Below are 12,816 nucleotides of genomic sequence, written 5' to 3'. Positions count from 1 at the left end.
GAGACGCGTCGGGGTCGGTCAGCCTCGAGAAGTAGAGTGGGAAAACGATGAAAGGGAGAGAGATGAATCTCACTCCAGCGTAAGCGACCTGGGAAGCGGTGGTGATGATGGATCCTCCTCGGGGGATGTGAGGAACGGCGGCTCGGGTCATGAAGAAGGTTCCGTAGATCTAGAGCGAAGGAGGGGAGAGGCGAAGAGAGGTCAGCAAGGGGAAAAGGACTCGGAGCGACGAAGAGAGGTAGAAACGCACGTTGGTCTTGACGGTTCGATCGAACTGCTCAGTAGTGATCTCAGTGATGTCGGGGACGTCGTACATGACTGAAAAGCAACGAGAAAAAGAAGGAAACGGTCAGCAAGACGAGATACAGTGCGTCGTCGCGACGAGTCGAAACTCGAGAAGGAAGCTCACCGGAAGCGTTGTTGACGAGAACGTCAATCCTTCCGAACTCTCGAACGACGAGATCGATGACCCTCTTGCATCCCTCCTCCTCTCGGATATCCTGAGGGATGGTCAGGCAGATTTGACCAGCCTGTTCGATCAACCTCTTCGTCTCTTGAGCGTCGACCTCCTCCTCGGGAAGGTAGACGATGGCGACGTCGGCTCCCTCGAGAGCGAACATGACGGCGGCGGCTCGTCCGATTCCAGAGTCTCCACCTGAGAGACGAGAGAGAAAACAAAGAAGAAAGATGGAAAAGTCAGCCCTCAAAGTCGAACCGATGCTGTTCGACCATCTCCCCTTCCCCTAAATCGGTCGAGAAAGCTCACCAGTGACGATGGTCTTCTTTCCGACGAGCTTTCCAGCAGCCTACATAAGAAAGAATCACGAGAAGAGGTAGCAAAACAAAAGGGATCAGCGATGGGAAGTTCTGAGCCCCCTCCTCCTTCCTTCTGCGAGCTCACTTCTCTCTCCCTCCTTTTTTGAACTCGAGCTCAAAGAAACGATTCACCTTGTAAGCCTCGAATCCATTATTACCCTCCTGTTCAGTAACCAAAGGCTTCTGACCGGGGATGTCAGCCTCGATTCCAACGACTCTTCCCTTCTGAGTTTGAGTCTTGTCGTAGTCGTCGGGTTTGGGGAAATCTCCAAGGGAGGTTGACGTGTTGGTTTTGGAGGGGTCCTGAGGAACGAGAGAAGAGAGGGAAGGAGGTCAGCTTGAGAGGAAAGGAAGCAAGGAACGAGTGAGGGCTGAAGGAGACGAGGGAAGGAAAGGAAGGTAGTAGGACTGAAACGAGATGGGAAGTGGAGGGAGGGAACGGTGAGCTCGAGTCTCGAACTCACGGCGGGAGCGTCGAACTGGTCCTTGACGTTCTGAATAGTGTCTTTGATGCCTTCCATTGGTGAGATAGATGTGCTGTTGGGTTGATGGGTGGGTTGTGATGGTTGGGATTCTGAATCTGTCCAACAGGAAAAAAAGGGAGAGGGAAGGAACTAGCTGGCCCCTTCAGCTCTCGGAACGTCATGGTCTCTCCTCCCTGAACTCCCTCCATTTGGAGATGCTGGAGACACTGTGGAGTTTTTGCGACTGTCTCGAGGGAGCATCATAGGTCCATCGAGAAAGGGATGAGTCTGCCTGTTGATGAGCGAAGAGACGGCGAAGACACTGAAGAAAAGGCGCGTCGCGAGAGGTGGGGAACGACGCGTCGTCTTTGAGTTTCGAAGTCGCTCTGGGATTCAAGGGTTCAGCGGTGTAGTAGCTGACAGGAGTCGAGATAGCAGATAGCCCCCTATCTACTCGATGGAGCTGAAAGGGTGCTATCGGATCTCGCTAACGAGAAATAGCCCCAGCGGTTGATCGGGAGACGCGACGACGTTCCCTTCGTTTAGTCGTTGTACGATCCCTTCCCGCTGAAAGAGCATCTACGGGTCATCCCACTAGCTTGCGAACTCACTCTACAGTAACAAGGGGCAGGACCCAGCTAATAAGCCCAAAGCGAGAAGTTGTTTCGTTCATGTCGTTACTCCTCCAGATCCCGCCCTCAGCACCGTCTGCCCGATGCTAGACTATATATAGACTACCTCCTCGTCTCTGTCTCCTTCCTCTGCCTCCTCTCAGGGCTCCTCGATCTCGACCTCCCTTCCTTCCGCCGCGATCGCTCTCGAGGAGGAGACGCGCTCCGGTCCCTCGATGCCCTCTCCTTCTCGCCACCACCACCGCCTTCCTTCCCCCAGAACAGCTTCTTCCGGCACCTAGGATCACAGAGGACGACCTTCACGAGAGCTGATTTGGGTTCGTTGTTCTCGATGTAGGCGAAGGGAAGTTCGAACTGATCAGAAGGAGAGGGAGATAAAGAAGGGGAGGACGAGGGTCAGGACGCGTTTGATCTTCGTTCGAAAAGAAGAGAGATAGAGGGGCTCTAAAAACAGGAGCTACCACATTCAAAGAGAAGCATCCGGGGGAGGGAAGAGGAAGGAAAAAAGAACGAGACGTACAGTTTGAAGGGGAGGAGGTCGAGGTGCGTCGTCTGTTGGGGGGTTGTGGAACGGACAGCGAAGAGAGCCACAGGTCGAGGAACCTAGAGAGGAGATGACTTCTTGAGGTGTTCTCCAACGAAGAGCGATCTGTGAGAAGCGGCGAATGGTCGTCGGACAGAGTCAGAGGAAGGCGACTCGTCGGAAATGGAGGAGGACGAAGAGAGAGCTCACCTTTCCGGACTTGTAGTGCTTGAGGTCGATGAGAGCATACTCCTTGAACATCTGAGACTCCAATTTCCTTGCTATGGCTTCCCCATACGACGAGGAAGATGGCTCCTCGTTGTCGTCGTCTCGAATGAATCTGGAGAGGGAGGAGGAAGACGAGGTGTGAGCTTCAGCACTTCCTTCCTTCCCTCCCTCTCCTCAGCAGCTAGTGGACTCACCGATGTTCTTCTCTGAGCACATCCCAATCCGTCTTTCCCTCCTCTCTCATCCTCTTCTCCTTCTCCCTCGCTTTAGACCCATCTCTATCGTAAACGGCGAGGTTGGCGAGATGTCGAACGTGAGCTGATTGCCCTCGCAGGTTGTTCCTTGAGGATGCTGGAAGGGGAGGAGGGGGAGGAACCGAGCGAGTCGGATGGGAAGAAGAAGAAGAAGAGGCGAAGTGATCTGGGTTGTGATCCCAAGACATCTAAGATTTTCGTCGTGGGGGGTGGAGGGAGAAAGAGAAGAAGGAAGGAGACTCTTCGAAGTTGACCTCGAACCAACTCCTCCGACCCTCCCCTCTCCTTCCTTCCTTCCCCTTCTCGTCCTTCATTTCAACATGCCCGTCATCGAGACCATCAAGAAGGCTCTTCACCTCGACCACTCCTCCACCTCCACTCCTGCCGCTTCCTCTTCTACAGCTCCCTCGTCGTCGACCGCTCCTGCTGCTGCCACCGACCTCGCCGTTCCTGCCACCTCCATCACCCACGAGACTCCCGCCTTCGACAGCAAGGACGTTACCGTTCTCTTCGTTTTGGGAGGTCCTGGTGTTGGTTAGTACTCCCTCTTCTCTCAGGAGAGCATTGGATCTGTAGAAGGCGAGAAGAGCTCGCTCAGAGGAGAAGTGAGATGCGACCTCGAGCAAACAAGAAGGCTGATCGTCTTTACTTCTCGTTCTACTAGGAAAGGGAACTCAGTGTGCCAACCTTGTTAACGATTACCACTTCGTTCATCTTTCAGGTAAGTCTCAGCCCTTCAGGATACAAAAAGAAAGTGAAGAAGGGACGAGCTCACCTCTTGCTCTCTTCCTCCCTTCCTCTCCTCTTCCTCCCAGCTGGAGATCTCCTCCGAGCCGAGCAGATCCGACCTGATTCTGAGTTTGGAGCCATGATCAAGGACTACATCAAGGAGGGAAAGATCGTTCCCATGGAGGTCACCGTCAAGGTCAGTCTTCGAGCGAAGGAAGAAGGAGCGAGCGGGCATGGGTTCGAAGGAGGAGGATCGAGTCGAGCTCACCTAACCTTTCCTGTTTTTCTCTGATGGTGCCTACAGCTGCTCGAGACTGCCATCGGAGATGCTCTCAAGTCCCCTCCTGCTGCTTGGGCTGGTGCGTTCTCGATCCATCGCTTTCTAGCGTCTTCATCTCTCCTCTCAAAGTCGAAAGCTCGAGCTCACCTCTCCCTCCTTCCTTCTCCTCCCTTTTCCTCTTTCAACAGCCGGAACCTCCCCTCGATTCCTCATCGACGGATTCCCTCGGAAGATGGACCAGGCTCACAAGTTCGACGATTCCGTCTGCGCTTCCAAAGCCGTCCTCTTCTTCTCGTGCACGGAGGAGGTCATGCTCGAGCGATTGATGGAGCGAGGCAAGACCAGCGGGAGGGAGGACGATAATAAGGAGAGCATCATCAAGAGGTTCAGTGAGTTGCCATTTTTCAGTTTCCATTCAGTAGGAGGAGCTCTCGAGACTTGGGAAAGAGGAAGGGGAGATGGTCGAGGGAAGGGGAAGAGAGGTGCGAGCTCAGCTGATTCTCGTTCTTCACTTTCTGCCATCTCTCGTTGTAACAGGGACTTTCATCGAGACTTCGATGCCTGTTGTTGAGTACTACCGAGGAAGGAACAGGGTTTACGAGGTCAGTTTCGATCTCCTTTCCTCTCGTCCTCCGACGCGCTCTTCTCTGCGTCTCTTCTCGCCTTATCCTCGCCCTTTACTGAAGTCTCCGCCATTTTTTAATTTATCACCTTTATCTCTCTACCAGATCCCCGCTATCGGATCGAAGGAGGACGTCTACGCCAAGGTCCGAGTCGCCGTCGACGAGATCCTCGCAAAGTGAGGAACGGAGGGAGTCGATTTCGCTTGAGTTGTTAGAAGGCTGCTGCACGAGATAGCAGCCTAGAGGGATGGTTATGATCGCCTTTCACGTGGATGCCCAGGGCTCGAGGAAGTTACTGTCTTGCAGGAGAAGCAACGACGCGATGAGCGGCGAGACGCGTCTTGCTCGCCAAACAACTTCTCTCTTTCGCTCAAAGGAGTTCCCCTCTTCCGTCTTCCATCACCCTTTCACTATGGACGCGGTGGACTCTTAAGAGTGTGAGCGACCCATCCTACACTTAGCTCGAAGTCCCTCTCGCTCTCGAGCCTCTTGCTCATCGCTCGACCCCTCTCCCCCAGAAACCAACCTCACATCCGACTCCTTCCCTCCCATCAATCACGACCATGAATTTACCAGCTCCAGCGCCAACCCTCTCATCTCTCGACTCAAACTTACTCTCTTACAATACCGACCTCCTCGTAATCGTCCCAAACGACCAGCTCGAAGGAGATGGACAGCTGAAGGAGAACGGAAGAGGATGGGTGTACTTTGTCTTCACTGCCTCTCTTCGTTCGTTTTCGCCCACGTAGCTGACAAAAGAACTCATTTTCTTGGAACGTAGCTGTACAGACATGCTGGGAACACGCTCATCGGTTCGTACTTCTACTTTTGAGCCCTGGGGGGGGGGCGAGAGCGACGACTCGTTGAGCTCGAGCTGACCTTCCTTCGCTCTTGGACGCTTTGGCAGGTCGAGCAATCGAAGCGACGGTTGGGACAGCTCAATCTTCGGTGACGAGTGTTTCTTGTATATCGCCTTGGGGAGAGTGAGTCGGCTTCTCTGAACTGACTAAACAAAGAAAGGAAGAGGAGGAAGAACTGATCGTCTCGTTTCGTCGTCGTCGGGATTCAGCAACAACCCCGTCATCTTCCCTTGCGTCCGTGTTCGAGATATCGCCATGATGGGATTGATGAGTGCTACTGGAGGTGAGTTAATGTGACATCTGGACAAGAAGCCTCGAACTGACGAACCTGCTCTCTTGCGATTGAAAGGGTGGATCGGGGTCGCTCATTCTGCCCTAGGCGACGCGATCTACGGCTTGCCTTCCTCCTTCTTCTTTTCCACTGCGATCACTGGGCACTTCGTTGTGAGTAGTCGCTCTGTTTGGCTCCTTGGGAGGAGCTTAGAAGGCCTTTTCGAGGAACGCTATCGAACTGACGAGTTCGAACGCGTCGATTTTCTCAGGGAGGTCTCATCAACGACAAAGCAAGCAACTGGGTGTTCAAGCAGACGGTAGAGCGAAACCTGGATCATGAGCTGAAGAGGATCTTGACTACTGATGGTGAGTCTTTCCTCGTCGAGAGCGAAGCGGAACAGACCCTGACGACTTTCTCTCGTTGCTTTCGCAGAGGTCCTCACCCTCGAAATCACGCTCAAACACCACCTCTTCAACCAACACGCTCAACTCGGATTCTTCAAACCTCCACTCGACTCTCCGTCTTCACTTTCTCGCCTTCCCTCCTCGTTCAAAGAAGCCCTCGACACCCTTTCGTCGCTCAAAGGCGTCCAGCAAACTTCGACGGCTTCACTCGCAGCTTTCAAGGCTTACTTCGACTGGTCTAAAGGGTGGTTCTCTCCGTACTTGATGGCGAGTCAAAGAACTCCTGCGATTCCAAGGCAGGAGAAGCCAACGGCGTGAGTTTGAATCGGTTTCGATGAGACGATGGACGACGAGAAGCTGACCTCTCCGACGCGTCTCTTTCGTAGGATCATGAGCTATGGTAAGTCTCAACTTATCCTACAGACCCGTCGAACTGAGGATCATTTGCTGACACGATCGATTTGCTTCGCAGGTCCCTTCATCGAAGCAGACTGTTCGTCGCGTCTCCGTTCCTCTCGCTTTCTCTTCGACTCGAAGGCTGACCTTCCTCCGCCTCCGCCTCCATCTTCTCAGATCTCTTCGCTCAGCACATAGCAGCCTCGACCTCTCAGATCATCCCGTTCTGCGAACCAGACCCAGCAGTGGACTGCGACTTTTCGAGGATGTTCGTCGGTGAGTCGAGTCTTGACCATCTCCTGCCGCCGACTTTGGACGCTCACACTTCGCTTTGGTCTCTCTTTTGTAGGATTCCTCGGGATTTCTCCCTTTAGAGGTGTCTGGAACCAAAGTCGTCGACCCAACGAAGCCAAGCTTCTCGTCCACATCGCCAACGGAGTGAGTCGACGCGTCGCTCTTCTCCTCCCTTCTTTCAGTGCTGATCTTTCTCCAATTTCCTTTCCTTTTCTTTCTCAGGTCCCAGGCTTGATCCTCCCAGTCCTTCCTGGAACTCCTCTCACTTCTTGGGACGCCTGCCCTCTCCTCACCCTCCTTCGACTCCCGTACCCCTCGCCCGAATGGACCTCCCACGTCAAATCCATCACCGTCCTCCTCTGCTCTCTCATCGATTGGGACCACGTCGTCCCTTCTACTCCCGAAGAACAAGCCGAAGGGGCAGTCTCTCCCAGGGAGAGCGTCGAGCGAGCTATCGAGCTCGTTTTCGACGGAGTCAGGATGTTGAAGGGAGTTTCGGTCGTGAAGAAGAAGATCGACGGGGAGAGGAGTGGAGTCGTCATGTTGAGGTTCGGGAATAGCAGCTTGTTTGCGAAGGAGCCTGGGTTTGGAAGTGGTTTGAGGAAGTGGGGTAGGATGAAGAAGGGGAAGGAGAAGGAAGACGAAGAGGACGACTCGGAGATGACGGTAGCCTAGGCCGAAGTCACGACGCGTTTTCTTTCGACGATATGAAGATCCAATACAAGCATCGATCTAAGGTATATCCAGGTCAATCAGAAGAGAAAGGGTATGTGTCGAAAAACAGATCCTGAGACCTCGAGTTTGAGTCTTTTGAGACGAGACGGCGCCGTCGCTCTACTGCTCGAACTTGACCGCCTTCTTTACGATCCTCTTTGCCCTTCCCTTCAACATCGGCAGATCCAACCCTCTTCCCCGAGCGAGACTCTTGAATCCAGCTCCTTCGTACTCGAGGATCTCGGAGGGTGGGTTGAGTTTGGGCCAGGAGACGTAGCTGCAAAAGGCAAACGAAAAACCGACGCGTCAGTTCGAAACGAGACGAGACGTTGGAAGGAGGGAAGGTGAGAGAGAGAGAACAAACAGAATTCCGTTTCCCCAGATGAAAGCAAATGAGACGACGAAGGCGAAAAGCCAGGGGAGGATGAAAAGGACGAGAGGGGCGTCTAGGGAAAAGAAACGCACGAAAAAGTCAGGACTCCTTTCGAGACGAGGAAGGAAAACGAAACGAAACGAAACTCACGAGATTGTCGAGGAAGGACGAGAGACGCGAGGAGCATCATAGCGGAGAAGAAGAGAATGTAGGGCATCTGTGAAGACGAGGGAAGTCGACGTCAGGCCAAGAAAGAATCGAGGGCGGCCCGAACGAGCAAGACTCTCAGCTCTCATCTCCATCGTTCTCGGATCAGCAACGACCTTGTCCAGAGCAGACTTCTCCGTAAGTCCATGTGCGTTCCAAGCTCCGGTGAGAAGATCGAAGGCGTCCTAAACGGTGAGTAAAATGAAACAGACGATGAGCATTCGAACGTCGACGGAAAAGGAAGGGAACAGCAGGACTGACCTGTCGAGCACCATCGAAGAAGTTGTTCTTGACGTATCGCATCACCGAGTTGACTCCATCCTGAAGAGCTCCCTGCTTGGTTCGAACTCCAGTACGGGTCTGCAGAACAAAGGCGGAGTCAGTTCAGTTTTCGACGCGTTCGAGAAGAGAAGAGAGAAGCGAGAAAGCTCACGAAATCGGTCTTGAGAGCTCCAGTTCCAGAGTAAGGGATCGAGATAGTATCGGCGTGATCAGCCCAGACTGAAGTTCGAACGAGAGAGCGATGGGAGGTCAGTTGGAGGCGCGAGGGAAAGGACGAAGGAGGGTCGAGAAGACGAACTGTTTCGGAAGAGGAACATGAAGTCAGGGTGAGACTCGATGGTCTCTCCGGGGTTGAGAACACCGGCAATGAGAAGCTGCTCGTTGAGAACGTGCTTCGCCAAAGCGGACTGAACGACGTTGGTTCGATCTGGGGGGAGCGGACGGAGAGGACGCGTCAGATTCGGTCTCACGTTCGGGAAGCTCGGGTAGGCAGAGAGGGAGGTCGAAGGAGAGCTTACCGAGAGAATCCATGCCTGAAAGTTGCGCAGACGCCAACCAGATTCGATCAGTACGAGAGAAGTTGCAAGGGCGAGGGAAAAGGAGAAAGAAGAGAGCGACGAACAATTCGTTCGAACGACCGACTTCTGAAGCTTGACGGGCTCCGAAGCGTCTGATCCCGTTGAGTGTTGGAAGAAACTACCGTCCAGAAACAGAACAAAAAGGAAGGAAGAGGGTCAGCTGCCAAGAAGCAAAACGAGATTCCCCGCCGAGAACGAAACGAAAAGCCAAAACTCACCCTTGATGATCCAAAGCCTCCTTCAACGAGTTGACCAGCTTGCTGACCTTGTCGAACTTCATCCCCTTGCACTCAGCGTGGAAGTCGAAGTAGGTGTAGTGAGCGTGAGGCTCGTCCAACCGTTGCATCGCGTGCTCGAACGCCTTCTTGACAGGAAGCTCGTAGCCCTTCTGGTTGACAAGGTTGACGAGGTAGACGTCTCCGTAGAGCTTGATTTGGTCGTCGATGTGAGCTTTGAGAGCATCGGCCTGCGAAGAAGGAGGGAGATAGACAAGAGAAACGGTCAGACGAGGAGAGAACGCGGAGGAGGAGAACGAATGACGAACGGTTTCGGGCCTGTCCATGACCTGAAGATCGGGTTGGTACCGAAGGTTGTTGATCTGAATCGAAGAGAGAATCGTCAGCACGACGCAGGAAAGAGGGGAGGTCGAGAGAAGCGGCTGACCTGAGTCCAAAAGACGGGAACGCTACCACGCGTCTGAACGTAACTGAAGACCTGTTCAGCTCCATCGGCTCCTCCCTTGACGACGACGATCTGCTCGGTTTCGTTCGAGTTGGCGGTGTGTCCCTTCGCATCGACTCCTCGAGTGAAGTATCGAGTTCCAGCTCGGTGTCGCGAACGACGTGAGGTGAGGCAGAAGGTGAACTGTTTCTTGTTAATGACGGCTTGCTGAACGACGACGGCTGATTTAAAGGAACGGAGGAGTCAGAGGAAGAAGAAGATGCCCGAAGCAGTGCGAAGGCTCACATCCAAAGATGACGGGAAGGATGAATGCGCTCAACTGCAGAGGAGAAGAAAGGGGGGTCAGCAGAGGCGAGACGGGCTTCGACCTCGAAATTGCAACTCACATCTGACCGTCCAGTCCGAGTCTCATCAATGAGCTTCGACTGCATATGTCTGTTCCAGAAGAATCTGTCCTCGGCCTTTCACGAGCAAAAACAACAGGAAAGAAGAGGCTGATCAGCTTCACTCTCTCTCAAGCTCACCCTCCCGCTCCTTCCCTCTCGAGACGACCCACCTTCTCCCAAAGCGACTCCGTGCTCTCCCTCTTCTTGTACGCCCTATCCATCGAGTTGGTCAAGTCCCTCTCGTAACTGAACCAGAGCCTTCCCTCGCAAGCGGCGAGTCCAGTCTTCACGAGTTTGAGGAGATGCCTGTCCCTTGGGTCGGCGAGGGAGGAGGCGTCCTTGACAGACGTGGGAAGAGGCAGGAGGAGGAAGTTGGTAGCGAGGTAGATGTCTTGATCGAAGAGAGTCTTTGGGGTTGACCGAGACGTGATGAGGATGAGAAGGTCGACTGAAGGGCGAGGAGGGAAAGGAAGGAGAGTCAGTTCAGCTTCGAACGTTCTTGAGCCGAGACGAAAGACCTTGGTGGAAGCATGGGCGAAGTACGGAGACATACCGGTTGCGAGCGATACCACTCCGAGAATACCGTAGATGAGAATTCCAGTAGGAGAAGCTGATACTTTAGCACCTGTGAGAGAGAGAAGAGAGGAGGGGGAGGGGAAGCAGATGTCAGCTTGGTCGTCCTTCCTCCTCCCTCCTTCACCTTGAACTCACTCTCCAGGCTGACACCTCCCGTCCGTCTATCAAATCTAATCTGCTCTCTCGAGAGTTCGCCTCGAGCCCCAGGGTTGGAGGAAGCAGTAGCCGCAGCCTCGAGAGTCTGAAGAGGGAAAGGGACGAAGGGAAGGGAAGGGAAGGGAGGGACGTGAGCTTCGACTTGACCTTGTTCGGGCCCTTCGCCTGCAAAGAAGAGCGAGAAAGTTGGACGCACGTAGGCCTCTGGAGATGTTTGAAGGTACAGAGAGCCGTGAAGAGCTTTACCGGACGACATAACTTGTGAAAGAGAGGAAGGGTGAGAGTTGAGAGTCAAACACAACTTGAGCCGACCTTGCAATCAGAGGGAAGAGGCTGATGACGATTCTTGGAGAGGTTTTCTCCTTCGCGACGAGGAGGGAGGGCAAATCTTTCACAGGGACGAGCAGGTCTAGTATTACTCATTGGTATCTCGAAAAAAGCTGGTCAAAAGGATCAGAAACAAAGAGCGAACTCGAAGGAGAAAGATGTTCATCCGAGGAAAGGATCTCCTCAAGGCACCGTTTCCCCTCACTGCAGCAAGCTGCAGATCAAGTAGACAGCATATCTAGAAAAGCCTTTCCTTACCATTCCCAAGCGAGCTAGGGGGAGCTTCCCTTCAGGACTGAGAGGTGAAACGAACGAGTCGAGGTCGAGAAGGGGAAGAGCTGAGGCGAAGAGCGTTCTTTTTGGGACGTCGTATACACGTTCGTTTGTGCTTTGGATCTCGATGCACCGAAGCACCTTGCGACGTCCTATAGACCACTTGGACAAACGAACAACTTCTCTGAAGAAAAGTCGCGTTCATCGTGGTTGGTAGGCACCGAAAGAGCGACCTCGTTTCTTGAGCGTCATTTCGTTCTCTCCCTCCCAACGACCAGCATGTTTTCCTCTCGCCGCAACCTGTTCTTCCTCGCACTTCCCTTCCTAGCATGGCTCTGCATGGTTGAAGGAGCAGCTTACAACAAGGTTGCTCTCAAATCGATCAAAACTCTGTGAGTCTAGCAAGAAGGGAAGACATGAACCGAAACGTCGAGCTCAACATCCGGCCCTTCCTTCCCTCTCTTTTCTTTCGCCTCCTTCGTCCTCAGCACCTTCTCCTCGGACAAAATGACCACCGCTCGACGCTCCTCTCCTATCCCTCAGCTCTCGTGTATCGGGCCAGCCTGTTCTCGCTACTCCCACTACGTTACAGTCGTCCAAGTGAGTGGAACTCGCTCGTGCCTTCGCTTCCACGTCGACGTTCTTCACCCTGCAGAACACTGATTTCTGCATCTTTCCGATCTCTAAAGTGCAGTAACATGGGTGATGATGGATCAGGGAGCGTTCAGTGGAAGGTGAGTAGCTCGTTTCTACCTATGAAAGGAGAAGAGAAGCTGACCGTTCTCGACTCGACTCGACGTCATTCTCCAGTGTCAAAGCGATCTTCCTTCCTCGCTGAGGCTGGGAAAGGTGAGCACTAATTTGTTCTTCTCGATCCTTCAATCGAAGCTGATGCCATCCCTTCCTCTTCTCCAGGTCGAAGTTTCGTGCGAAGGCTGGAGTAAACCAGGAGATTCCAACGTCCTTCAGGTTCGTCGCGCCTTTCGTTTCCCTCTCTTTTCTGTTCCTCTTCTCACCAACGCTTCCCTGCCTGACTCCTCTCAACCTCTCTCAGGGATCCTGTGGACTCGAATACAACCTCATCAAAGATCCTTCAGGAGGCGACGGCTCCGGCGATCTCCCTGGACCTCCAACGGACTGTTCGTCTCTTCCCCTCCTTCGCCCTCCCCCTTCACTCGCACGACTTCCTCCTGACACCATCTTCTTCTCTTGTAACCCGCAGTCTTCTCAGTAGCCTTCCAACTCCTCTGGTTCTCCGTCCTAGCCTTCATCCTCTACCAAGTCTTCTCCTCCTGCTTCTCTCAGAACCGAGCACGCGTCTCTCCCTCTGCTGGACCTAGCACCGGCGGTCCTGGTGGAGGAGGCGGACCTTCTTTCTGGCCAGGAGGAGGAGGAGGAGGAGGACCTGGAGACGGAAGCAACCCACCCCCTCCTCCTTACACTCCCGACCCCAACACCAAACCCTCAACTTCCGCTCCCCCCACGA

At 53.7% G+C, this 12,816-nt stretch overlaps 5 protein-coding genes across 5 annotated transcripts; 3 read left to right on the top strand and 2 right to left on the bottom strand.

Annotated features, from left to right (window-relative positions):
- Positions 1-73: 73 nt before the first annotated feature.
- On the bottom strand, positions 74-3,145 carry BDY24DRAFT_377566 (uncharacterized protein; the record flags this gene model as incomplete). Its single annotated transcript, XM_076638792.1, has 8 exons — positions 2,858-3,145; positions 2,646-2,775; positions 1,281-1,430; positions 949-1,119; positions 767-806; positions 410-655; positions 251-318; positions 74-169 (listed from the first exon to the last, which is right to left on the bottom strand). Coding segments are annotated over exons 2-8 (822 nt in total), but the record flags the coding sequence as incomplete, so codon positions are not given.
- A 92-nt stretch (positions 3,146-3,237) lies between these two features.
- Positions 3,238-4,729, top strand: URA6 (bifunctional uridylate/adenylate kinase; the record flags this gene model as incomplete). Its single annotated transcript, XM_076643016.1, has 7 exons — positions 3,238-3,451; positions 3,582-3,638; positions 3,733-3,842; positions 3,951-4,005; positions 4,115-4,315; positions 4,464-4,528; positions 4,655-4,729. 7 exons carry the CDS (start codon positions 3,238-3,240, stop codon positions 4,727-4,729), a joined length of 777 nt encoding a protein of 258 aa, XP_076500508.1.
- Positions 4,730-5,112: 383 nt separating this feature from the next.
- Positions 5,113-7,452, top strand: BDY24DRAFT_412082 (uncharacterized protein; the record flags this gene model as incomplete). The annotated part of the gene is made up of 12 exons (XM_076643015.1): positions 5,113-5,250; positions 5,331-5,361; positions 5,457-5,532; positions 5,619-5,692; positions 5,759-5,853; positions 5,952-6,048; positions 6,116-6,401; positions 6,474-6,487; positions 6,560-6,580; positions 6,661-6,759; positions 6,833-6,921; positions 7,000-7,452. The coding sequence occupies 12 exons, from the start codon at positions 5,113-5,115 to the stop codon at positions 7,450-7,452; spliced, it is 1,473 nt and encodes a 490-aa protein (XP_076500507.1).
- Positions 7,453-7,611: 159 nt separating this feature from the next.
- Positions 7,612-10,986, bottom strand: BDY24DRAFT_412081 (putative SAC1-recessive suppressor of secretory defect; the record flags this gene model as incomplete). The annotated part of the gene is made up of 18 exons (XM_076643014.1): positions 7,612-7,768; positions 7,856-7,937; positions 8,015-8,081; positions 8,188-8,256; positions 8,333-8,431; positions 8,505-8,572; positions 8,652-8,780; positions 8,872-8,886; positions 8,976-9,049; positions 9,150-9,397; positions 9,476-9,529; positions 9,595-9,833; positions 9,898-9,931; positions 9,999-10,073; positions 10,169-10,446; positions 10,552-10,623; positions 10,710-10,815; positions 10,927-10,986. 18 exons carry the CDS (start codon positions 10,984-10,986, stop codon positions 7,612-7,614), a joined length of 1,926 nt encoding a protein of 641 aa, XP_076500506.1.
- A 613-nt stretch (positions 10,987-11,599) lies between these two features.
- On the top strand, positions 11,600-12,795 carry BDY24DRAFT_377553 (uncharacterized protein). Its single transcript, XM_076638791.1, has 6 exons — positions 11,600-11,722; positions 11,819-11,930; positions 12,020-12,064; positions 12,141-12,179; positions 12,246-12,469; positions 12,553-12,795. The coding sequence occupies exons 1-6, from the start codon at positions 11,610-11,612 to the stop codon at positions 12,668-12,670; spliced, it is 651 nt and encodes a 216-aa protein (XP_076500505.1). The 5' UTR covers positions 11,600-11,609; the 3' UTR covers positions 12,671-12,795.
- Positions 12,796-12,816: the final 21 nt, after the last annotated feature.

Source organism: Mrakia frigida (assembly GCF_051309035.1).
Source record: "Mrakia frigida strain ATCC 22029 unplaced genomic scaffold BDY24scaffold_3, whole genome shotgun sequence".
Classification (NCBI taxonomy): domain Eukaryota; kingdom Fungi; phylum Basidiomycota; class Tremellomycetes; order Cystofilobasidiales; family Mrakiaceae; genus Mrakia; species Mrakia frigida.
This window is presented reverse-complemented; position numbering and strand designations above follow the sequence as displayed.

Excerpts from the sequence above, each read along its gene's own strand:
- BDY24DRAFT_377553 (XM_076638791.1), top strand. The coding sequence starts at position 11,610 with ATGTTTTCCTCTCGCCGCAACCTGTTCTTCCTCGCACTTCCCTTCCTA. Across the intron at positions 11,931-12,019 it reads ACTACGTTACAGTCGTCCAA|TGCAGTAACATGGGTGATGA; the intron begins GTGAGTGGAACT and ends CGATCTCTAAAG. Across the intron at positions 12,065-12,140 it reads CAGGGAGCGTTCAGTGGAAG|TGTCAAAGCGATCTTCCTTC; the intron begins GTGAGTAGCTCG and ends GTCATTCTCCAG.